Below are 25,620 nucleotides of genomic sequence, written 5' to 3'. Positions count from 1 at the left end.
TTAATTAAATAAATATATAATCTGCAAGTGATGCACGCTTCAAAATGAATATGTAGAGCCGTCCGTTCATACACTGAAAACACCTCATCATGATCATCACGTGCACTCTTGTGTGTGTGTGTGTGTGTGTGTGTGTGTGTGATTGTGATATGACAGACAGAGATCACTATTAAGTGTGCAGCACATGCAGAATTTACACTGTTCATACACTAAAAACACCTCATTATGATCATCACATGCTCGTGTGTGTGTGTGTGTGTGTGTGTGTGTGTGTGTGTGTGTGTGTGTGTGTGTGTGTGTGTGTGTGTGTGTGTGTGTGTGTGTGTGTGTGTGTGTGTGTGTGTGTGTGTGTGTGTGTGTGTGTGTGATGACAGAGATGGAGATCACTATGAAGTGCGCAGCACATGCAGACTATGAAATTGAATTTAATTTAAAGCTTTATGGGGATTAATAATAACACTGGGCCATGTAGCAAAACTACTTATCAGGAGGTGAGAAACTACCGTCAAAAAGTATGTTTAATAGTAATTATAAATTTAGTAGGGGCAGTGGTGGCTCTGTGGTTAAGGCTTTGGGTTACTGACCAGAAGGTTGGGGGTTCAAGCCCCAGCACCACCAAGATGCCACTGTTGGACCCTTGAGCAAGGCTCTTAACCCTATCTGCTCCAGGGGCGCAGTACCATGGCTGACCCTGCACTCTGATGTGAAAAATAATACATTTCATTGTATATATGCAAAAACTGTGTGTATAATGTGTGACCAAAATAAAGGATTCTATTCTATTCTAGTCTAAAAACACAAGGAAACGCCAAAAATAAAAGCATGATTTAAATGGACACCTGTGTTTTTGCTTAAATATTACACTTGTTGGTCTCATAAAATGTCCTGGAAAATTGTGCCTTTAAAAGAGAGGGAACCCTGGTTTTATTCATTATATGTTTGGACTAATATTTAAATAATCCCTTCAGCTGCCAATAAGAGTAAGTAGTATCCTCAAAAGCCTCTAAATGCCCCAAAACAAAACAAAACAAAGTCAAGTTATGCACAAAACTGTCTCACGTATTAGACCATTAGAGATTCTACTTATACAGCAATAAAGGGGCGACCTTGATAAAAATGATTGAATAATAAAATCTTGTAATTATTAAGTTATTTGTTAAAATTGCCTTGGAAAAAAAAATCTAAATAAAAGATTTCAGTATATTCCAGATGGCAAAATATGTAAATGTTGCATTGACATTTTGTAGCACTGGAACAGCACAGCTCTAATTTGTTTTATTTTCTTTGCCTCCCTTTAAAACGACTTTTGCGGTCCGATGAATTGCGGTGGAATAATTTGAACAGCTCTGACAATAAACTAATAAAGCACAAATTTAGTTTCAGCTAAGAGAGTACACAGAGTGCAAACAAACTGCTGCTTAGAAATATAGGAATGAAACGGACAAATGGAGACTTATCACACGGTTTGCATTTGGCAGTGCTGTTGCTGATTCCCTTGAAGTGCTCAGACTCAATAACAATATGTCAATAGAATTTCAGTGTTTTGTTTCTGATTGTCTAAATGTAATTCACTGCACAAAATGCACATTGTGGTCGGCACAGACTATGTTTATCTTCCAGCATTTAATGTAGTCTGGGTCGTATTTTCTTTGATTTTTCTTGTGTAATTTTCTTCATGATTTTTCAAGGATAAGGGCATGTTGACATCTGCCTAATATGACTAGATTCTGCCAAGTCACTGCAGTAAAATGGAGTTTAATTGGAATTTATTTATGTCAACAACAAAAGATATGGAAAGCATTTTCTCCTCCCTTTTACAAGTTAATAAGCTTATTTATTTTGCTATCCTAACTTTGTACAATTTTATGGTAAAAATGTTGTTTTTGCATTGTTATTTCCCTGCTGTCCGTGACCCTTCAGAACAGAGAACCGCTGAACTAGATCAGTGTTGTGACCAGCTAAGACCAGCAAACTGGTTTAAGATGAAGCAATGATTTTATTGCCATGGTAACACTGAAGGAGTTTTGATCAGGCATAAAATATGGCGTCCTAGGGGGTTCAATTTTGACATGTGTTTTTTTTAAGCGGTGTGGTTATTCAAGCCATTTGAAAATGTTTCTTTTTATATGGAGTGGAACACTTCTCAAAACTCCAAGTGTTCTGATGCCATGCAAGAACTTTGTTTGAAATGTAAGTCTTTATTTGCTGAAAATCTTCAGTTTTTCTGTCCACATATATTTCAAAATTGTGCTGCGGTTCCAACCACTTTATTTTCCCTGTCTAATAAAATATTTGTAACAAATATATGTAAATTAATTACGTAAAATTTTATGCATAATATATTTAAATAACTTCTGAAACCAGATCGAGTTGGCTCATAAAATGCTGAATGAAATGCATTTTAAAATGTTCTAAAAAAACTCCTGAGACTCTAAACTTCATCCACTTTTTTATAGATAAAAAATATTATGAAAAAAAAAAGCGGCTATGTATGAACTGATAATGTATTGAATCAAAAAGCAGCTTGTGATAGCATAAATACATAAGTTTGTAATCACTTTGGATGATAAAAATATGTATTTTTTAAACTTTCAAATTCTGTTTATTTTCCCAGTTCAACAAAAATAAAAAGCTGTTATTTCCACACAATAATATGCATAATAGGTACTTCTAAAAACTAATTCTGTACCTAAAGTGTGCCCCCCAAATCCACATATAATCAATATCTGTTCTCAGCCACAAGGCCTTCTAATATTCCACATGTTCTGAGAGAGAGAGAGAGAGAGAGAGAGAGAGAGAGAGAGAGAGAGAGAGAGAGAGAGAGAGAGAGAGAGAGAGAGAGAGAGAGAGAGAGAGAATAAAGGCTTCAGCCTTAACCAATGCATAAAAGTGTGAAAAACAGTCTCTCATTGAAAACAAAAAGGACAATCTTGGCCAAGACTTGGATTTAAAACAGATAAAAGCATTAACCACAATAATGCCATTGTAAATCTCCAGCTCTTTTATTTAATGGTGGCTTGTAAAGTGCTCTCCATTCTGATCTAACATTGTTACTCATCTTAAAAACATCACACCATGGTGTATCAACTCTTCCATTTAAACCTTTTATGTTAGAAGAGTTTACACAAGCTTTATACACATTTTTACCACTACTTTCATGCAAATCCATATCTGTCAACTTTTCAAATTCCCCCCAAAAAACCCTGTGTATTCACCTAAATTTGGTGAAAGAAGCAGATTTGTAAAACTGTCTTTTTCATTTGGGATGAACTCTCTTTTACAGAAACCTTGAAGCAATTTGTTTTCTTCTGATGTAAAACCAGACTGTAGTTTCTATAGTTCATGTGGAACAACTCAAATGGATTTAACCCTTAAATAGTCAACTACATCACTGACTTAAACATCCAAGTGTTGTGGTCTTGGATTTGATGAATGCTGTAGTCACTGTCCCACATGCGCCTAGAATGTCCAAACGTGAGCCGTAGATCAACGGTTCTTTCAATAACCAGAATAAAGAAAGTGTAGAATCAGTCCTTTTCACATGAAAGAGGGCCCATACTTAAAAAGATTCCAGTAAAACTCTGGGATCTTGGACGTGTTTATTTTTTGGGGATCTAAAAAGAACAATGTTTTATCCAGACAAAGTCCTTCAGCAGTCTTTAAAATCGTACTGGCCACTGGTCTCCAGCTTAAGTTCTCTGGTCCGGTGAGAAAACGCTGTATGAATTGCAGTCGAAAAGCTGCAGTCCTACTTTGCAAATGTACAAGTCATTGCCCTCCTTCTTCTTTTGGTAAATACATTATGAGGTATCCAATGCATTTTTTCCCCAAGGCAAGCAACCATACAGGTGGATCAATACAAGCCAGTCGGTGCCATAAAGAAGAGGCCACCAAATTATTAATAATCAGAGTGCGTCCTCTATATGATAAATTCTTAACAATCCATGTCCATTTCATGAGATGACCTTTAACCCATTGGGAGAATTGGTATAGCCTTTTCCCACTTTTCCCACCAAATGCTTGTAAAGTTTTCCACAGAGAGTCATGTTCTACACGATCAAAGCTTTTTCCTGATCTAAGGAAATCAAACCCGTATCTACACCCATCATTTTAGAAACATCAAATAAATCTCTTATCAAACGGATTATATCAAATATTGATCTTCCAGGTACACAGTAGGACTGACCAGAGTGAATTACTTCCTCCAAAACCCTTCCTAGTCTGGTAGCTAACACTTTTGAGAGCAATTTATAGTCACACCACAATAAAGATACAGGTCGCCAGTTCTTTATGTCTCTCACGTCACCTTTTTTTGGCAAAAGGGTGAGGACCGCTCTTCTACAGCTCAGTGGCAGAAGTCCTCCAGATAGACTGTCACTGAGAATTTCCAGCAGATCCTCCGCTATCACAGGCCAAAAGGCTTTATAGAACTCAACTGGGATTCTGTCTATCCCAGGAGCCTTGCCATTCTCCATATTTTGGAGAGCTTCATGCAGTTCTCCCAGGCCTATGGCTCTCTTGAGTGCTACATTAGAGTCTTCAGAGACCTTTGGCAGCTCTTCCAAAAAAAAAAAAACTGTTCAACAACCCAATATTCCTTGTGCTCACAACTATAAAGATTTTCATAAAAACTGATTAATCTTTTCCGAATTTCAGTAGAATCTGATACAAGTGAACCGGTCTCGTTTTTGACTTTTCATTTTTTTCTAGACTAAAGAAGAATTTTGACGGCACATCCATCTGGTCTATATCTTTAAACCGAGATCAAACTAGCGCCCCCTGTGCTTTCACTCTTTGTATGTCAGACAAAACAGATTCCACTTGACTGTGACACTTCTTGGAATTTGAGAATTTCAATGTGGCAGGGCAGAAGGTGGGTCATGATTACACACACCCGGTCCCTTATCAGGCTAATTAAGCCTCCAAGAGGGATAAAGGCCAATTGCGGGCAGTGGTGCGGGAGAGAGAAATCGTTTACGGACATGTCTGTCATGTGTGTGTGTTTGTCTTTTGTTTCAGTTTTATATTAAACTATTATTTATATTGACAAGCCAGTTCTCGCCTCCTCCTTTCCATTGAACTACATTACACTGAAACAAAAGACAAACACACACACATGATGGACATGTCCGTAAACGAGGGCCCCGCCGTCTGCCCTGCCACATTCATCTTCTAAAACTTTTATAGATTTAATCATATCTTTTGTGACATTGTGAGTGTCCTATTGACATAATTGCTTAATTTGTATTTTACCAAACTCCCACCATTTTTGCAAAGACTGAAACTGAGCTTTTTCCATTATTAAAATTTTCCCCCCAAAAATTAAAAGTATCTTTGAAATGTGCGTCACTTAGTAAATTTGTATTAAAATGCCAATAAGCACTTTTTGGCTTCACAGAGTTTAAAGTTACAGCACATATTACAAGACTGTGCTCTGAGAACCCAACATGGGTTATGAAACATTTCTTAAAAGAAAACTAAGATGATGTTTAAAACTATAAAATCTATCTAGTCTTGCTAATGACATGCTAAATCGTCTGAATGAGTCGTTTTTGAGAAAGCAAATGTGGTTCTACATTATTTCTGTCTATATTATTTTCAACACAATTAAAGTTTAAATAAATAATGCTCTTCACCATTACATTTATCCGAAGTTACACACAGAGTATCTAAAACCATCATTCTTTCTACTGGTAGGGTTGGGGCATACACACAAATAAACACAAAGATATGGTTCTCAAACTGGGCTCGAATCTTTAGCAGTCTACCTTTCACAACCTCTTCCATCTCACAAGAGATAGGAATAAAACTATTTGCAAATGAAATGACAACACCTCCACTTGGTGTGGTTTTATGACTTAAAAAGAGAGACCTTTAAATTCTTTAGCCCATTCAATAGCATTTGTCATATCACTGTGTGTTTCCTGCCCATATAAAACATCAAGTTGCTTTTGATTCATGATTTCATATATTGCTGCACGTTTTATCCAGTCTCTGGCTCCATTTACACTCAGGGATGCAATACGAACGTCATCCATGTGAAAGTGTAAAACTAATCCATAAAGAAAAAAGCAGCCAATAAGGGTAAAAAAATGAAGCCAGTTTACTGCCATAAATTAATCAGTTATTGTTGGAGATTTTGGTCACAAATTTCTTCAAACATCCCTCACTCATGAAAGTTCTAGTATTTTCCACAAAACGTTCGATGTCAGGAAAATAACAACAAACTGTACTCCCCTCAGATTTTTTGTCAGTTTTAAAAACGTCTTGATTTCCTCAGTATCATAATCTTGACATGTCCATTCATTCTGGGAACAACTAGAAGCACCAGAATCAGAGAAATCACTCTCATTGACGATATCATCAACGATCATCAATCGACTCCTTTTCATTTTCTGTTTTTCTAGCTTGTTTTGATTCTGAAACCTTGTCATTCTTTTTCCTCTTCAATGGTGCTTTGAAAATGGCCTGATCTTTGTCCATCATTAAATTATCACTCAAATTGACATTCTCTGAAGGAGGCGTAATTGTCAGATGCTCTCATCAATTTTATTAAACTAAAACATTCTCCCCATCATTTACAACTGTGGCCTGAATATCCTTCTCAGTCTGTGAATGAGGCATTACATCATTTGAGCCACTAGTGGATGATCTGGGTTCAGTTTGGGTTGATCATCTGTTCCTCCATCTCTGACTTGCACACCGTTTTCACCTGAGATATCTTGCTTCATGCTTTTACCATTATTATCTGGATAAGCACGAACTAAATGTCCAGTTTTACCACATCCAAAGCACTTCATGACGTCAGTAATTACAAAGATACACTCACCTAAAGGATTATTAGGAACGCCCGTTCAATTTCTCATTAATGCAATTATCTAATCAACCAATCACATGGCAGTTGCTTCAATGCATTTAGGGGTGTGGTCCTGGTCAAGACAATCTCCTGAACTCCAAACTGAATGTCAGAATGGGAAAGAAAGGTGATTTAAGCAATTTTGAGCGTGGCATGGTTGTTGGTGCCAGACGGGCCGTCTGAGTATTTCACAATCTGCTCAGTTACTGGGATTTTCACGCACAACCATTTCTAGGGTTTACAAAGAATGTTGTGAAAAGGAAAAACATCCAGTATGCGGCAGTCCTGTGGGCTGAAAATGCCTTGTTGATGCTAGAGGTCAGAGGAGAATGGGCCGACTGATTCAAGCTGATAGAAGAGCAACTTTGCCTGAAATAACCACTCGTTACAACCGAGGTATGCAGCAAAGCATTTGTGAAGCCACAACACGCACAACCTTGAGGCGGATGGGCTACAACAGCAGAAGACCTCACCGGGTATCACTCATCTCCACTACAAATAGGAAAAAGAAGCTACAATTTGCAAGAGCTCACCAAAATTGGACAGTTGAAGACTGGAAAAATGTTGCCTGGTCTGATGAGTCTCGATTTCTGTTGAGACATTCAGATGGTAGAGTCAGAATTTGGCATAAACAGAATGAGAACATGGATCCATCATGCCTTGTTACCACTGTGCAGGCTGGTGGTGGTGGTGTAATGGTGTGGGGGATGTTTTCTTGGCACACTTTAGGCCCCTTAGTGCCAATTGGGCATCGTTTAAATGCCACGGCCTACCTGAGCATTGTTTCTGACCATGTCCATCCCTTTATGGCCACCATGTACCCATCCTCTGATGGCTACTTCCAGCAGGATAATGCACCATGTCACAAAGCTCGAATCATTTCAAATTGGTTTCTTGAACATGACAATGAGTTCACTGTACTAAAATGGCCCCCACAGTCACCAGATCTCAACCCAATAGAGCATCTTTGGGATGTGGTGGAACGGGAGCTTCGTGCCCTGGATGTGCATCCCACAAATCTCCAACAACTGCAAGATGCTATCCTATCAATATGGGCCAACATTTCTAAAGAATGCTTTCAGCACCTTGTTGAATCAATGCCACGTAGAATTAAGGCAGTTCTGAAGGCGAAAGGGGGTCAAACACAGAATTAGTATGGTGTTCCTAATAATCCTTTAGGTGAGTGTAGTATAATCAAAATCTTCAACTTTGAATTTGAATTTGAAATTCAGTTCAGTTCTGTTATCTTTCAGGATCGTGTAAGTAAATCTCCTGAAAGATACTACATGTTTAATCAAGTCCGATTTTACTTCCGAACACGATTTTTCCCTAGGACGGACTACCTTTCCAAAGCGTGATAGTTCTTTTGTTAACATTTCGTATATAATAAACGGCGGAACATTAGACAACGTGACTTTCTTAGCGGGGATAGAAAGGGGAAGCACTGGGGTAAACAAACCACTTATTGCTACTCCTTTCTCCATAACTTCGTTTGATTTTTCAACCAAATTCAAAAAAAAAAATGTAAATTTTTGATGGCGCTAAAATACATTCATGGCCAACATCATCCCCAACGGCCAAAATGCACTCTTCCACATTCACCGCAGATGCCACTTTCACTCAGTGGCGCCGTGTGAGAGAAACTAAACTAGTGTTTGTGTTATGGGCTGCCATGCTTCCCAGTGATACACTGGTTGCCAATGCCCGAAAACCCCTCAAAGGAAACCCGTGCCACCACTTAATACACCACAGATATCAAAACTCAATAAAAGAGAAAAGAAATAGAAAAGAATTGAAAAAGAAAGCAATTGTTTTTGCCACAGCGGGCATAAACCACTCGCACTCACCACACACCTCACACTCGCTCAACAGACACATGCACAGAGAGAGAGAGAGAAAGAAAGAGCGAGAGAGAGAAAGAAAGAGCAAGAGAGAGAGAGAAAAAGAGAGAGAGAGAAATAAAGATTTTTTTTTTGTTAGAATTTACTCAAAAACAAATATTACTGATTGATATTTAAATATTCTTAATATTTCCTAAATACACCCTAAACCTGGAAACAACTGTTAAAAATTTACAAAATAAATAAATATAAAATAATATAATTTTAAGCATATGATCTAAAATCAATTATGATCGTATTTTTATAATGCTTTATTGTCATTTTGGAGCTTGAAAGCTCACTTTCATGTATATGCATGTCCGTATATCCTCCTGAGACCGAGCGTGACTTCTGTGTGCATTTTTCATTTCCCTTATTGATTTGTAACTAGTAGCTCCTAATAAACCAGCAAAATAATAATAATTATAATAATAATAATTTCTAGAGAAAATCGTTTTCCTAAAAATGTATGTCCTCATATGTGGACAGCGAGACTACCTTGTTAATAAATAAGATATAGAAATTCTGAGTTTTTTCATCAGATTGTTTATAATGTGTCCAGGAGTGTTGATTATTCATATATTTGAGACATTACAGTCATTATATCAGAAATTAGCATAATTAATTCAGATTCAAAGTAATGTCCAGCATCATCCAATCACTGTCAATGATGTTCAAATAAAATGATCCATTGTAAATGGTGAATCTATGTACTGATGATCATTGTCCCATGTGTGTCAAACATGTTGAGTGATCCAAACATCATCTGCAGCCTGAAACTGAACTTTTGATCAGATTTTAGGAGGGAACGCACTTAACTGCATAGAGAGCTATAGGATACTCCCTTGCTCCCTATTTAGTGAATGACTTAACCTCCAGTGTGCTGTCTGTCTGCACTGGTCTCAGAACAGTTATAGGAGAGCTATAGGATGCTCCCTTGCTCCCTATTTAGTGCATGACTTAACCTCCAGTGTGCTGTCTGTCTGCACTGGTCTCAGAACAGTTATAGGAGAGCTATAGGATGCTCCCTTGCTCCCTATTTAGTGCATGACTTAACCTCCAGTGTGCTGTCTGTCTGCACTGGTCTCAGAACAGTTATAGGAGAGCTATAGGATGCTCCCTTGCTCCCTATTTAGTGCATGAGTTAACCTCCAGTGTGCTGTCTGTCTGCACTGGTCTCAGAACAGTTATAGGAGAGCTATAGGATGCTCCCTTGCTCCCTATTTAGTGAATGACTTAACCTCAAGTGTGCTGTCTGTCTGCACTGGTCTCAGAACAGTTATAGGAGAGCTATAGGATGCTCCCTTGCTCCCTATTTAGTGCATGACTTAACCTCCAGTGTGCTGTCTGTCTGCACTGGTCTCAGAACAGTTATAGGAGAGCTATAGGATGCTCCCTTGCTCCCTATTTAATGCATGACTTAACCTCCAGTGTGCTGTCTGTCTGCACTGGTCTCAGAACAGTTATAGGAGAGCTATAGGATGCTCCCTTGCTCCCTATTTAGTGCATGACTTAACCTCCAGTGTGCTGTCTGTCTGCACTGGTCTCAAAACAGTTATAGGAGAGCTATAGGATGCTCCCTTGCTCCCTATTTAGTGCATGACTTAACCTCCAGTGTGCTGTCTGTCTGCACTGGTCTCAGAACAGTTATAGGAGAGCTATAGGATGCTCCCTTGCTCCCTATTTAGTGCATGACTTAACCTCCAGTGTGCTGTCTGTCTGCACTGGTCTCAGAACAGTTATAGAGAGCTATAGGATGCTCCCTTGCTCCCTATTTAGTGCATGACTTAACCTCCAGTGTGCTGTCTGTCTGCACTGGTCTCAGAACAGTTATAGGAGAGCTATAGGATGCTCCCTTGCTCCCTATTTAGTGCATGACTTAACCTCCAGTGTGCTGTCTGTCTGCACTGGTCTCAGAACAGTTATAGAGAGCTATAGGATGCTCCCTTGCTCCCTATTTAGTGCATGACTTAACCTCCAGTGTGCTGTCTGTCTGCACTGGTCTCAGAACAGTTATAGAGAGCTATAGGATGCTCCCTTGCTCCCTATTTAGTGAATGACTTAACCTCCAGTGTGCTGTCTGTCTGCACTGGTCTCAGAACAGTTATAGAGCTATAGGATGTTCCCTTGCTCCCTATTTAGTGCATGACTTAACCTCCAGTGTGCTGTCTGTCTGCACTGATCTCAGAACAGTTATAGAGAGCTATATGGATGTTCCCTTGCTCACTATTTAGTGAATGACTTAACTTCCAGTGTGCTGTTTGTCTGCACTGGTCTCAGAACAGTTTGAAATGCATCATAACTCCATTTAAAGCCTCTGAAAGACACATGTTTCAGCTTTTGGATGACACATGTGATAATGCACAGTCAATATAGGAATGCATTTATTAATGTTAATGAATTGGACTATGTTGTACAGAGATAACAAAAGTAAACATAACATTTTTTTTTATAATAAAATAAAGGAAAATGATCCACAAATGTGTTCATGTTTAGTGTGTTCCACAGAATAAAGAACATCATATGGGTTTGGAACGACATGAGGGTAAGAAGGGTTCATTTTAAGCTGTGTGTAAGACATTCAGATATTATTTTTCCCTCTCTTTTCTGCCGTAGTTTCTTTCTCTCAGTCCTTTTCCTCACAGGGGAACGCAGCAGCATTAGCTTTATTACAGCACAGAGTCTCACTGTGATGCAGACTTGCACTCCTTGATGTCTTTTTCTCAACATAACTCGATGACTCTCTCTCCTATTTTCCTCTCTCGTTCCATTCAAAAGCCTCATTTATGCCAGTTTTTCTTCAGCATCTAATTTATTAAGCTCTGCTCTTTGTGTCGGGGGTCGAAATGAAATCCTTATACTCCGTAATGACACACACTGCACTCCAACATATTGCCTATATTACTACAGAGCTGCCATTACATAAGGCCAGCAATCCTATTAGAACAACCTTTGACATTGTGTTGTTAAAATAATAAGTGGTGTAATTCTGGGAAATGTAGTGTTGTTTGCACACTTTTTTATGTTCTCATTCTAGAAGGATTTATACACATGTACGCTGCTGTTTCAAAACCGTCTTGGTGTCTAAAGGAGACTTGATGTTTAAGGGATTTAACACAATGTATGTACAATGTTTTAAGTTTTATTCATTTTATTTAGTTAAAAATTACACAATTCAATTTGATGGACTTTTTTATGAAATTTAAATGCTTAAATTGTAAAAATAGGATATACACACACACACACAATGCATTCAGAAAGTATTCAGACCCCTTAATTTTTTCACATTTGTTATGCTGCAGTCTTATACTTAAATGGTTTAAATTATTATTATTATTATTTGCACATAAATCTACACTCCATACCCCATAATGACAAAGCAAAACCCAGATTTTTGATAACTTTGCAAATTTTGTTAAAAGAAAAAACTGAAATATCACATTGACATAAGTATTTAGACCCTTTGCTATGACACTTGAAATTTAGTTCAGATGAATATTATTTCTCTGGATCATCTTTGAGATGTTTCTACACTTTGATTGGAGTCAACCTGTGGCAAATTCAGTTGATTGGACATGATATGGAAAGGCACACAACTGTCTATATAAGGTCTCACAGCTGAAAATGCATATCAGAGCAAAAACCAAGCCATGAGGTCAAAGGAACCTCAGAGACAGGATTGTGTCGAGGCACAGATCTGGGGAAGGCTACAACAAATTTTCGACTGCATTGGAAGTTCCCAAGAGAAATTTCGGCTGCACTGAAGGTTCCCAAGAGCACAGTGGCCTCCATACTTCTTAAATGGAAGAAGTTTGGAACAACCAGGACTCTTCCTAGAGCTGGCCACCTGGCCAAACAGAGCAATTGGTGGAGAAGGGCGTTGGTAAGAGAGGTGACCAAGAACTTGATGGTCACTCTGGTTGAGCTCCAGAGATCATGTGTGATGATGGGAGAAACTTGCAGAAGAACAACCATCACTGCAACACTCCACCGGGCTGGCCAGACGCAAGCCTCTCCTCAATGCAAGGCACATAAGAAAGCACCTAAAGGACTCTCAGACTGTGAGAAATAAGATTCTCTGGTCTGATGAAATGAAGAATGAACTGTTTGGCCTCAATTCCAAGTGTCATGTCTGGAGGAAACCAGGCACCGCTCATCACCTGTGCAATACCATCCCCACGGTGAAGCATGGTGGTTGCTGTATCATGCTGTGGGGGTATTTTTCAGCCGCAGGGACTGGGGACTGGTCAGGGTTGAAGGAAAGCTGAATGCAGAAAAATACAGAGATATCCTAAAACCTGGTCCAGAGTGCTCAGGACCTCAGACTGGGCTGGAGGTTCACCTTCCAACAGGACAATGACCCTTAGCACACAGCCAAGATAATGCAAGAGTGGCTTAGGGACAACTCTGTGAATGTCATTGAGTGTCCCAGCCAGAGCCCGGACTTCAACCCAATCAAACATCTCTGTAGAGATCTGAAAATGGCTGTCCACCGACAGTCCCCATCCAACCTGACAGAGCTCGAGAGAATCTGCAGAGAAGAATTGCAGAAAATTCCCAAATCCAGGTGTGCACAGATTGTCCCATCATACCCAAAAAGACTTGAGGCTGTAATCGCTGCCAAAGGTGCTTCAACTAAATAATTATTTAAGGGTCTGAATACTTATATCAATGTGATATTTAAGTTTTTTTTTTTTTTTCATTTTAATAAATTTGCAAAGTTATCAAAAACCTAGTTTGTAAGATTGATGTGAAAAAACAATACTTTAAAGCATTTTAGCATAAGAAATTAAGGGGACTGAATACATTCTGAATTCACTATATATTATTATTATTATTATTATTATTATTTGGAGTGCAGAGTGGAGTGATCTCTTCTTTTATTTGGCTAGCTAAAACATTTTTTTTTCTTATTTTACAATATAATGTATACCTCTGGGTGTACATAAGATGGCTCTGAAAAACTGCTTTTTATTTCCCCAATCATGTCAACTGTTGATGTGACAAAGCAATTAAAAGTTCTAGCATTACAAAAATAATGTATCATAGTGTCCAAAACCATCTCCAAAGCCTCTCCAAACAAATACAAATATAATAATTGTACATAAGAACTAATTTCACATGCAAACACAACAATGACTAACACATGATTTTAGTAATGAGATTTCACAGAATGAGTTTCATTCTGTGCCATTTGAGTCATCATTGAGTCTGTGTCATGTATCCGGCGCATCTCCTGGTGGCCAAATGTAACATTGTGCTTCATGTGGATTAAACGATTACAGGGCACTTTTATTTCATAAATTATCAAAACGTAACACTTCTGATTTGTCTGTAAATTTCAAATCGATTGTTCAGTTTTGGTCAAAATGCTAGCATTCATTAGAAAATAGAGCTTCTAAACTTTCAAACGATTCCTGTCATGTGTTTGTCAAGACTGTTTTTATTAATATTTTGACAAATATTATAAGGGTTAAACAAAATATATATATATATATACTCGAGTATCAGAATGGGTATAAAGGTATTAAATCATGTTTTCAGAAAAAACTAAAAAGAATCTAAATCTAAAAAATAAAATTTGGGGGTTTGTTTAAAACAAGAAGAAGAAATAAATAGTTATTTTTCCCCTTTTAATTAAGATGTTCTTTTTATAAGCATAAATGTTATTTAACTGTGTTATACTTCTCTGAAAACGAGACAGACTATCTAATGCCGTATTGCTCCTCAATGAGATTTATCTTGTTTAAAGAATGTTTAGATACTTTTTTTACTGGAAAACATCATTTGTTTACATTTATTTTTTGCAGTGAGTTGATTGTGTAAAAAGTGATTGTCTAAAAGTAAAAGATAATTCTGTACAAAATGTTAAATATTGTCGATTACTTGGGGAAATAGGTTGGAAAATATCTATAAACTATCATTAGCAAGGTCAATTCCAAGTTTTTATGAAGTTATGGAAAAAAATATAAGAAACTTACATTGACGATTGATTATAGGTGACATTTCAGCACTTCACAAATAAACAGCAACACTTACAGTAAGTGTTTGCCCCTTTTTGGGAAACACATAGAAAAGAAATGTTCGTAACCTTGCATGAAGATAACATTTTTAAAAGCTAAGAAAAAAGCCTCTATTTGCTGTATAATCAAGTGAAGACTGCTATTAAGGCATACGTGCTTGCATGCATTTACAGTATATTAAGCACAAGACATGAAAGTGACTTCTTTCTCTCTCTCGCTCAGAGATGTATCAGTTTTCGGTCTCAGAAGGGGCGGTCGTAGGGACGCCGGTCGGGCGGGTGATAGCGACAGATGCAGACATGGGCGAGAACACAGATATGAGTTACTTGATCAAAGACGAGGAGGGAGGGGAGCTCTTCAGAGTGTCAACGGACGGCAACACACAAGAGGCCATCATCACCATCAAAAAGGTATAGGAAGACCGTGGCATTTCATGCACTGATGGTCATATAACCTCAATCACAACTCTGAGTCATGCACGCAGTGTAGCATGCATTGTGTATGGTGTTGTTTCACAAAACGTCAAAGTTATTTAGTTTAATAGGTGAAACATCATGCACACAAGAAATGTTTCAATAATTGATATATTATATAGCAATTTGAGAGATTGAGATATATTATTTATAAAATACATTTCAACATTTCAACCAATACATTATACCTTTTTTATTATATATACATTAATATAGTGCTGTTAAATAAATATTATATATTAAATATATTTTTGCTAATTTTGAATTATATATACATTCATATATAATGCTGTTCAATATATTATATAATAAATGTATTTGTAAATTTGTAATTATTTATACATTAATATAGTGCTGTTAAATATATATTTTAAATAATTTTTGCTAATATATATATATATATATATATATATATATATATATATATATATATATATATATATATATATATATATATATATATACATACATACACAGATCAGACTCAACATTATAAGCACCTGCCTAATATTGAGTAGGTCCCCTCGTAGCGCCAAAACAGCGCCAATCCAGAATAGCATTCAGAGATGATATCCTTCTCAGCACAATTGTACAGAGTGGTTATCTGAGTTACTGTAGACTTTGTCAGTTCAAACCAGTCTGGCCATTCTCTGTTGACCTCTCCCATCAACAAGGTGTTTCCGTCCACAGGACTGTCGCTCACTGTATGTTTTTTGTTTTTGGCACCATTCTGAGTAAATTCTAGAGATCCTAGAAATACTCAAACCAGCCCGTCTGGCACCAACAATCATTCATGTGATTATCTAATCAGCCAATCAAGTGGCAGCAGTGCAGTGCATAAAATCATGCAGATACGTGTCAGGAGCTTAAGTTCATGTTCAGATCAACCATCAGAATGGGGAAAAATACACATACCTTACACATCGTCTAAAAAGAGTTAGATGCATAGAATACATAGAAAAACAAATAGCACATTTTTAACTTATAATACTTTTAACCTGGTGTCTATAAAATGCGCTCTAGTGGTGCAAGCAGTGTTTAATTAAATGTAAGTATATTTTTAATAAAAATGTATCTCACTTTGTCCACACTGTGCATTAAGAAATTAATCTAGGAGGTAGCATAATTAAGTTGTCTGCCTTTTACAACAGCCTTTATATTGGGAGCGAGCACATATGCCTTAAAATGCTGCCTACATAGGCAGCTCACTAGGTTTTTTTAACAGAGCTAATGTCTTGCCGTGCCATGGCTAACCTTACAAATTTGACAGGCGCATAATGAAGCCTGTTATTGTTGTAGCATTTGCCTGAAAATAGCTGTCTTTTCAGCGAGGAGTCGTTGAATCAGCAGTCTTTTAATAACGTCTCTCTCTCTCTCTCTCTCTCTCAGCCTCTAGACTTTGAAAGCAAACACACACATAACGTGGTCGTTGAGGCCGTGAACAAACACGTGGATCCTCGCTTTGTGGATCTAGGGTCCTTTCGAGACCAGACCATCGTGAGGGTCAGCGTCTCGGATGTGGATGAGCCCCCCATCTTCTTCCCTCTAACTGGCACCATCATGGAAGTTCAAGAAGATGCTAGATTTGGTGCTCTTGTTGGCATCGTGACGGCAAAAGATCCCGACATGGATAATGTTCCAGTCAGGTATGGCATCATTCATTTTAACTGTAATAAACAGAAACATACTAATAGTTCAACCAAAAATTTTAATTCTCTTATTCTTTCCAGACCTGTATGAGGTTCTATCTACTGTGGGACAATCTTTAAGTAGCTCTTTTACATACTACGTTATACAAATCCTAACCGCAGCAACTACGCCAAAACTGATGCCTTGAGTCAAGACAGACAAAATGTTATTTCACTTATTTCACTTCCATCTATAATCTGTCTTCCGCCAATTAAAAAAAAAATAACTTTTCCAAACTCCTCCTAGACCGTTTGTCTGATTCGCACAAAATTTGGTAGAAAGCATCGATAGACCCTCCTGACAAAACGTTATCAAAATGATTTTGATTCGTCAATGTACTTCAGAGTAACAGACCAATAAAATGTTTAGGCATGGCCCTTTTTTCGCTTATCAACCTATATCTTCTAAAACGCAAAGTCCAAATTGGACTGTATAATAATCTCACTCTGTATTATGATTCTGAATCTGAAAATAGTTAAGCTAATCCCAATTGTTAGAGGACAGATCACAGTCTAACAGACCCAAATTTAGTCCTAACTCAATTTTGACGAATTATGTAGTTACTGCGTCTTACCTTTGGAGGGCAGTGTAGCTCTCAAATCTCATTCGCACTGCTGCATATTCACAACAGCCATGATGCGGCAACCAATTGTGTTTGGTCTGATCCAATGTGCCATATTTGAATAATTATAAGTTAAAATCTGACATCACAAAGTTGCAAACGTTCAGAATTAGTTTTTGCAGCTTTGTTTTAATAAATGCTCTTTTTGGACTGGATGGGAAGTTTTGAGTTCTGAAACTTTAACGGACAATCTGATTCCTCACAATATGACCCAGTTCTGAAAGATTTTAGGTTTAATGGTCCTTAAAGTCCAGACGTTTGAAGAAAAATGGCCGAACTTTGCAGCACAACACTGCAGTTATAAATCCAACTAGATATTTGAATTAGTATTCATCGCACACTTTGGCAGCAACTGTGCTTTATCAGCTATTTTATCACAATACAAAACTTTACTGACTATAAGCCTCAATGAGTTAAAGTGAAGAGGCAAAACAGTGTGTTTATGTGTGTGTATGCTTCTATCTTGGCCACAGTCCACATCCCCTTAGTTTAGACAAGAATCAATTTCCACCATTGAGCAGGCCTATTATTGGAGATACACTGACTCATAGAAGCGTAACCAAATATGGCTTTGGAATGAGCTGGCCAGGGGCTGTTCCATTACGCTATGGGCACCTTGGCACACACGGTTATCAACCTGCCATCCTTCTGACAAACACACACTCGCGCGCACTTCAGAAAAGCTTTTTTACCTTTAGGCTTTGTAAACACGTCAAATGTTTGATCAGTCGCAAAAAAGTTTCAGTCTGTTGTTGTGACAGCATTGTGTAGCGAGCGTTAGGCATTACAAAAATGCCCATTATGTGTATTTTTTCAATGGAGGAAGATGCTGAAGAATGGTGTAGTGACTGTACTGCTTGTTAGTATGTTGTTCCATCCGCATTGGCAGAAGAATGGACGTTCGAGAAACTTCAACGGAACTTAAAGTTGTTTTATTTTTTTATTAAACCGGTTCTTGGTTCCCAACCCTATCCTGATAAAGCCCTTTATCCTGTAAAGCCATCAGCTCACTGAGAAATATGATTTTCTCATTGCCGCAGCCCAAAGGTGACGCAGAAGAGAAGTAAAAGTCTTCAGCCGGCCGTATAGTCTCACACTCACACAGCCTTTGCAATTACCTCCATTAAAAATGCATGAGGCCGCACTCAAAGTGCTCCAGGTGTTATAAAGCACAGCACAGTGGTGGGCAACTTGGCTGGTTGGCTGGCACATTTGTGCATGTGGCATTGAGCCCATGACCGTCGGTACCACTTTCGGACTCGAGTGAGCAAGGGCTGCACCTAGAGCTACATCAATCCTGTGCCCGTGCCACACGGTACCAGCGATACAAACAAGAACCTGCTACCTTTTCTACAAAACAAAACTTGTTTGTTTTTCTGTAGCTGTGGCTTGGTTTTGGCTCGAAGAGAAAAACTGATACTTGTGGTGCTTTTGGGGGTTAGTTCATGGTTTCAAGTCAGCGTGACATCTAAATTGACACTCTTTATTTATTTTTTTAATTCATCTGTGCCAAAAAAGTGTTTATCTTCATAATCGTTCATGGAAATGTAATAACTTGCTTCCTTTTTGGATGACATCACAATCCCTCTTACTTTTCAACCCCACCACTCCAAACCTACGCCATTCTGGTTTGTGACACCTATTTCTCACGATCTAATCAATTCCTACATTTTTCTAAGTGAAAGTCTAGTTTCACTGATGCTGGAATTAAAAAGCGCTGAGCCCGTGATATCCATGACAATGAAAAGTCAATAGGAATAATATAGTTTAATAATTCTTCTCTATGTCCTAAATTCGGAATGTTCCCCACCTGGACTTTAATAGGTTCCTCTCTGCTGTCTTCCTCTGGGCATTTTAACTTTCTCCAAAGAGCGGCATCAGCCAGCTGCCAAAGTGTAATAAGTACAAGGTAAAATAAGAAGTGAATTAATTCAAACAATTATGTATTCCATATAAAATCTAAAACTGGAGGCTTTCATTAAACCCTTAGGGTGTCAAAAATGAAGTGAGAACATTGTGCGAGAGATGAGAAAAATGACAAAAACCTAATTTAATTTTGTTTTCTACAACTCAAACTGCTGTTTATATTCTACATGGGATTAAAATGCATTTGGGGTTTATCGAAGCGCTGTATGAAATATGAATCATTTGTTTGGAGTGGGCAATTGGGAGATAGTGACTCTATCGCACGATTTGTAAAGTTACCAGAATTGCTGTCGTCTTTTATATTGAGATGAATACAAACTCAATCAGACTCAGTTTAATCCTGTAACTTTTGTGCTTTCAAAAAGCAAATGCTTTTCACTCTGTCGATTGATGAGTTCCTTTCAAACCGACAACAAATGCGGTGTCAAAAAAACGAACAACATTAAGATTAAAGTGGTCAGCAAGAGATATTTGTGTGTCTTTGAACAACAAAAGGAATACTGTAGTTCACATCAAAATCAAAATCTTTCATCATTTATTCCACCTCACATTGCTTGATCTTTTATGGCAATGTTTCCAGCGTCACTATTTTGAAATCTACATAAAGATAAATATCCGTGACCATTGTTAAGTGTAATCCAATTACAAAGTAATCATTTATGTAATCTAATTACATTTTAGTAATTAAATATTGATATTATTTAGAATTTGAGTGGAAAAGTAATTAGTAATTTGATTACATTTTAATTAAGTAATCAGTAAAGTAATCTGATTACAATTTTAGATAAATAATCAGTAATTTGTAGTGGATTACTATTTTTAAGTAACTTACCCAACAGGGTCTGTGACAGAGTTTCTGAGATTTGTTGTAATAAATGGTAAAATGCTTGTTTTTAATATTAATAATAATAATAATAATATTATGGTTACACTTTACAATGAGGTTGTTTTCATTATTAACTACATTAGTTAACATGAATGAACAACTAGTAAAACTTTTACCACACTTTTACAGCATTATTACATGCATTAATTAATTTTTAAATTAAAAGTTATATAAATTAACATTAATTAATTAATGCATTATGAACTAACGATGAACAATTGTATTTTTATTAATTAACAATAACCAAGATTAATTAATACTTTAAAAAACGATTGTTCGTTCTTCATTCGTGTTCGTGATAACTAAAGCATTTACTATGTAAACAAATACAGAAACTTATTGTACAGTGTTACCAAATATCGTTTTATTAACCCTATAACGCCGTGTGTATCAAATATGGCTCCTGTTTCACTTTCTGTTCAATCTGACGAGCCAAACAACCTATGGTATGTAAGTTTCATGTGTTTATGGCACCATCTAGTGGTTATTTGTGGGGAAAAGTGGTTTCAATGTTTATGTCGATCTATTTAAATAGCCACAGACTTGCGCAAATAGTACGGCTTAATGACAGCTTATTTTAATAAAGTAAAAGTGACAGTAATTATTATATTGTTACTGATATTTTAAAATGAGTATTTGCTGACTATAAGCAATGTGTTCTTGGTTAAAATATATTTAAATATAATTTTATTGAAAACCCCCCCTTTGAAATCCATTATTAAATATGATGCAACAGGCTTTTGAGGAATACTTTTTACATTACATTATTATGATGTCATCTTACCATAAGTTCCCGAGACCCAGCAAAAAAAGTTTTTTAAATGTCCCTTTTTAAAAAGTCAATATAGTGTTTGGTGCATAAAATACATATAATAAAAATGTAAATTGAAATAAGAATGAAATGAATTGCTGGACCTCAGGAGGATAATGACCTTTAAAGCCTAATTTATCCAATATAATACATTAAAAAAGTGCAATTTCCTTTTGCGATTTCTTTTTATAGTTTGTCTAATAACAGTTTAATGCCCAAAAATTTGAATTTTCTGGCAATTCTTACAGGGTTAAACTGCAAAAACAAAATTCTTGATGGAAGCACTGCTGTACTTTTCTCATAAAAAGGACAAAACCGCACCTTAAAATTACCATTAAAGTAGTCCATATGAATGCGCTATACTCCGAAATAATAGTGAGCAGATAATGACAGGTTTTGGGGGTGAATTATCATATGAAACCCTTTGCTTGTCCTGATATCTGCTACTTTACGGCACAGGTTCTCTATAGACCGGAGCACAGACCAGGAGCAGATCTTTAACATCGATCCTGTTACAGGCGCCATCACTCTTGGAAAAATATTGGACCGGGAGACCGCCGGCTGGCACAATATCACGGTTACAGCAGTCGAAGCAGGTACGGCCTACATTCTTTCCTTTTGAGAACATTTGAGAATCAGTCACACGTTTGTTTATCCAAAGCCACGATGCTTTTAGCAGAGTAGAGTGGGTTCTGGAAGTAAAAATCCCATTCTATTCTCCATAGAGAAATTGGTCTTTAAACAAAGCATTTCAAACTTTCAAGAGAGACCTACCGTGAACTCTGGGGTTGTTCAGTGATGATATATGCTTCTGTTCCTGGTGATGAATCCCACTGCTACAAATCAGAGAAGTCCCTGTCATCATGGAAATGAATTCATTCAGAATCCATCAGAATTTACATTTTTGGATGAACTATCCCTTTAAGGACACGTTCATGGAGCTTTCTTTTATTTCAATTTTTCATTCAGATTTTCATATGCTTTCCCTTTTTCTTCTTTTGTTGTGTTTGGTTTGGTCCATGGTTTAAAAGTCTATTCAATATAGAATCGATCGAGAATCAGTTGTAAAACTATTCTTAGGGTGTGTTCACACTTGGCAGGTTTGGTTCGATTAAAGTGAACTCTGGTGCGATTGCTGTGTTCGTGCGGTTCATTTGAACAAGTGTGAACGCTGCCACGCGAACCTTGGTGCGCATCAAACAAGCAGACCAGGCCCGCCTGAAAAGTGGGTCTCGGTCCGCTTCCAAACAAACTCTGGTGCGGTTCGATTGCTATATGAACGCAACATGGACCAAAGACGTCTAAACGGACCTAAACAGGAAGTAATTTGCCTAATACTGACCTCAAGCATACCTGGTTGTTCTCATCATAGGAGCTATGTTGCCCATTACAGTTCGGTACAGGGTCGGTATTTTATTAGCTCTTCGTTTGTTCTCAGCTGGAAAAAATACCACCATATATACATATATAAATATAACGAGCGCATTTTGCCCAGAAGCGAGCATTGTTTTGACGATCGGCAAGTTCCGTTAGAAAATATACATCATAAAAGCTGTCCAATCAGGTCGTGACTTTTCCCTGATGCCTTTGGTTTTGTATTGTTAGGTTCAGTGTTAAAAATGCCAGTGTGAACGCTAAGCGAAATGTATCATTTTCTTTTTTGTTCCAGACCAAGAGGACCAAGAGAACCGAACTACAAGTGTGACCACACCCTTAGAACCAAGCTTGTAGAGAAAGTGGCCGTTCCATTTTGCTCTTTTATTGGGTGATATTGAAGCGGTGTGGATTTCTTTGTACTTAATCAACAGGCATAATTCCCTTGAAAGTGGCAACAGAGCAGTGATATTAAGTTGGATATGTTATTTGCGGAATCATTATGCTGTTACATTGTGTCATATTAAGACAATGCTAAGATAATGAAGCTAAATAAAAGACCATTCATTTAGTTTTTATATTCATTTAAAACCGTACAAAAACAAAAAAGAGTGATTTACTGTTTTTGCATGGATTGATAGTGACATATTGATGCTGGTGAGGCTATACAATGGTTTCCAGTCATATAATGAGTGATTTACATTTCAAAACATAGTGAGCTATCTACATAGGCAGCATTTTAAGGTATCATAGGCATTTTCCCTACACGAAGACTTCTACTTTCTTACGACTACATTTAAACCCTCAATATTTGTGTGTGCTATGTATTTTATGCTTATTAGAGTATTGCGTTGTTAGCTTAGCAAGATGCTAACGTATTGGAATCGATTGTGACTTTAGTCTCCCTTGCGCTTCATGTGAGTAGCGCTATAAGTACTATGCTTGATGTTGCTGCGTATGTACAGCGTTCCAAATCAGCCACTTAGGAGGTTCCATTTTAGTTTGGATGCTGTCTGAAGTTGAAATCTGTTTTCTGTTTCCAAGCGTTTTCCAGAGTATGCTGTACCAGACGTGGTTTCGAAAGTCTCCGTTTTCAGTGTGGACGAGAGGCATAAACATAGCAAAATCAATGTGCTTTTAACCAAAAAAGTGGTAGTTTATAGTGGCCTTAATTGACACTAGTTTTTGGATTATATTCTATATGTCTTGATTAGAGAACCTAGTCTATGACTATTAGCTTTTCTAATAGAGTAAACTTGCCTTTTTCTTGTGCGTTAATTTAGTGTTAAACTACATTCGTTAACATTTGGATTAAAGCTCTATTTGGAGTCTTGAACAATTTGTTACACCATGTCCTAACCAGACGTGATGCGACGCTGCGGCACACGATAAAAGGCATCTTTTCCATGTTAATCAGAGTTTTTGTCCTAACCAGCCCAGACACACAATGAGCGACAGGCCTTTCTATTTTATGCAATGTAGCGTCAGGCAGCCCAGTCAACAAATGAGTTTAAAATCCTTCACATAACAGTATAATAAAGCCAGCCGATGCAAAACATTAGCATTTTATTGTATTAATATCGCATTGTCACGTCGCGCCTGGTGTGGACAGACAGATTGCTTGTTACTGGAATCTTATCACGTCGTGTCTGGTTAGGACGAGGTGTTAGTCTCAAAACCTGCAAAAAAAATTTGCACGAGGATGTCACAAACCCACAAAATGTTGTGCTTGAGGTCTCGCTCTCTTCAGCTGGCACTGTCACACACACACACACACACACACACACACACACACACACGCGACAAATACCAGTTCAGAATGGCAGGGGGAGAGATAGTGGCTCATTCTGACTTTTCCCCATCATGTGGAGATCTGCAAAATAACATTGAACATTAACAATCGTAACAGACTAAATAAGGATTCATAACGTAGCTTTGCCATGTTTATGTGTGTCATTGTGTATTCATCCCCTCTTGGCTTGCCAAAGAAAGCATTATGGAGCTTATGTGAGAGAATTAGTTGCGTTCAATAAACATAATGTTTCGTCTGTAATTGCTCTGTTTTCTACAAGTTATTGTTAATTATCCTCATTTTATTGTATTAATATCATGGTGTCCCGACGTGCCTGGCGTGGACAGACAGATTGCTTGTTACAGGAATCTTATCGCATCTTGTCTGTTTAGGACGAGGTGTTAGTCTCAATGCAAACTGGCTGCCTTTATGGAATGAATGCTCTTTCTAAGCGTTGCATCAAATGTTGAGCTTTAGTGTTAATTGGTTGTTTTAATGGTGAGAGAGAGACTCTGGCTAATCTCAGACATAACGAGATTATTACTTGTCCTGGAGAAAATATGAGTGGTGCTTGCCCATGAATCGCAAAAATTGCTGCCATGATGCTAGTGTTTAATGGGTGGTTGCTACAGCATTGTTGTGCGGTTGCTAAGGTACTACAGGGTTTGTTTGATTTTTAGTGCCTCGCTGTTCGGTTGCTAGGGTATTTTTGGTTGGTTGCTTGGGCATTACTGCTTTTACTTGTGTTCTGAGTTGTTGCTAGGATGTAACTATGCTGTTGCTAGGGGATTCTGGGTACTGCTAGGCCATTGCTGCTGTTGCTAGTGTGTTCTGAGATGTTGCTGGGACGTTTCTAAGCAGTTGCTGGGGTATTTTGTGTGGCACAAGGACATTACTTCTGTTGCTAGTGTGTTTTGAGTTGTTGCTAGGGCATTGCTATGTGGTTGCTAGGGTATTATTGGTGGTTCTGCAGCTTTGCTGCTGTTGCTAGTGTGTTTTGAATTGTTGCTAAGGCATTGCTATGCAGTTGCTAGGGTATTCTGGGTGGTTCTACAGCTTTGCTAGTGTGTTTTGAGTTGTGGGTATAGCATTGCTATGCGGTTGCTAGGGTATTCTGTGTGGTTCTATGGCTTTGCTGTACTTAATAGTGTGTTTTGAGTTGTGGCTAAGGTGTTACTATGTGATTGATAGGGCATTCTGGGTGGTTCTACAGATTTGCTGCTGTTGCTAATGTGTTTTGAGTTGTTGCTAGGGTGTTGGCTTGCGGTTGATAGGGTATTCTGGTTGG

General features: G+C 37.7%; 1 protein-coding gene across 1 annotated transcript in view; it reads left to right on the top strand.

Annotated features, from left to right (window-relative positions):
• LOC127646767 (cadherin-22-like) overlaps nt 1–25,620 on the top strand; it is a 144,344-nt gene that overhangs the window by 42,818 nt on the left and 75,906 nt on the right. Inside the window, exons 5-7 of the mRNA XM_052130634.1 lie at nt 14,982–15,169; nt 16,622–16,878; nt 21,626–21,762. Of these exons, the coding sequence (XP_051986594.1) occupies nt 14,982–15,169; nt 16,622–16,878; nt 21,626–21,762 (582 nt within the window). The remainder of the gene's footprint in view (nt 1–14,981; nt 15,170–16,621; nt 16,879–21,625; nt 21,763–25,620) is intronic.

This window comes from Xyrauchen texanus, chromosome 7 (assembly GCF_025860055.1).
Source record: "Xyrauchen texanus isolate HMW12.3.18 chromosome 7, RBS_HiC_50CHRs, whole genome shotgun sequence".
Taxonomy (NCBI): domain Eukaryota; kingdom Metazoa; phylum Chordata; class Actinopteri; order Cypriniformes; family Catostomidae; genus Xyrauchen; species Xyrauchen texanus.
This window is presented reverse-complemented; position numbering and strand designations above follow the sequence as displayed.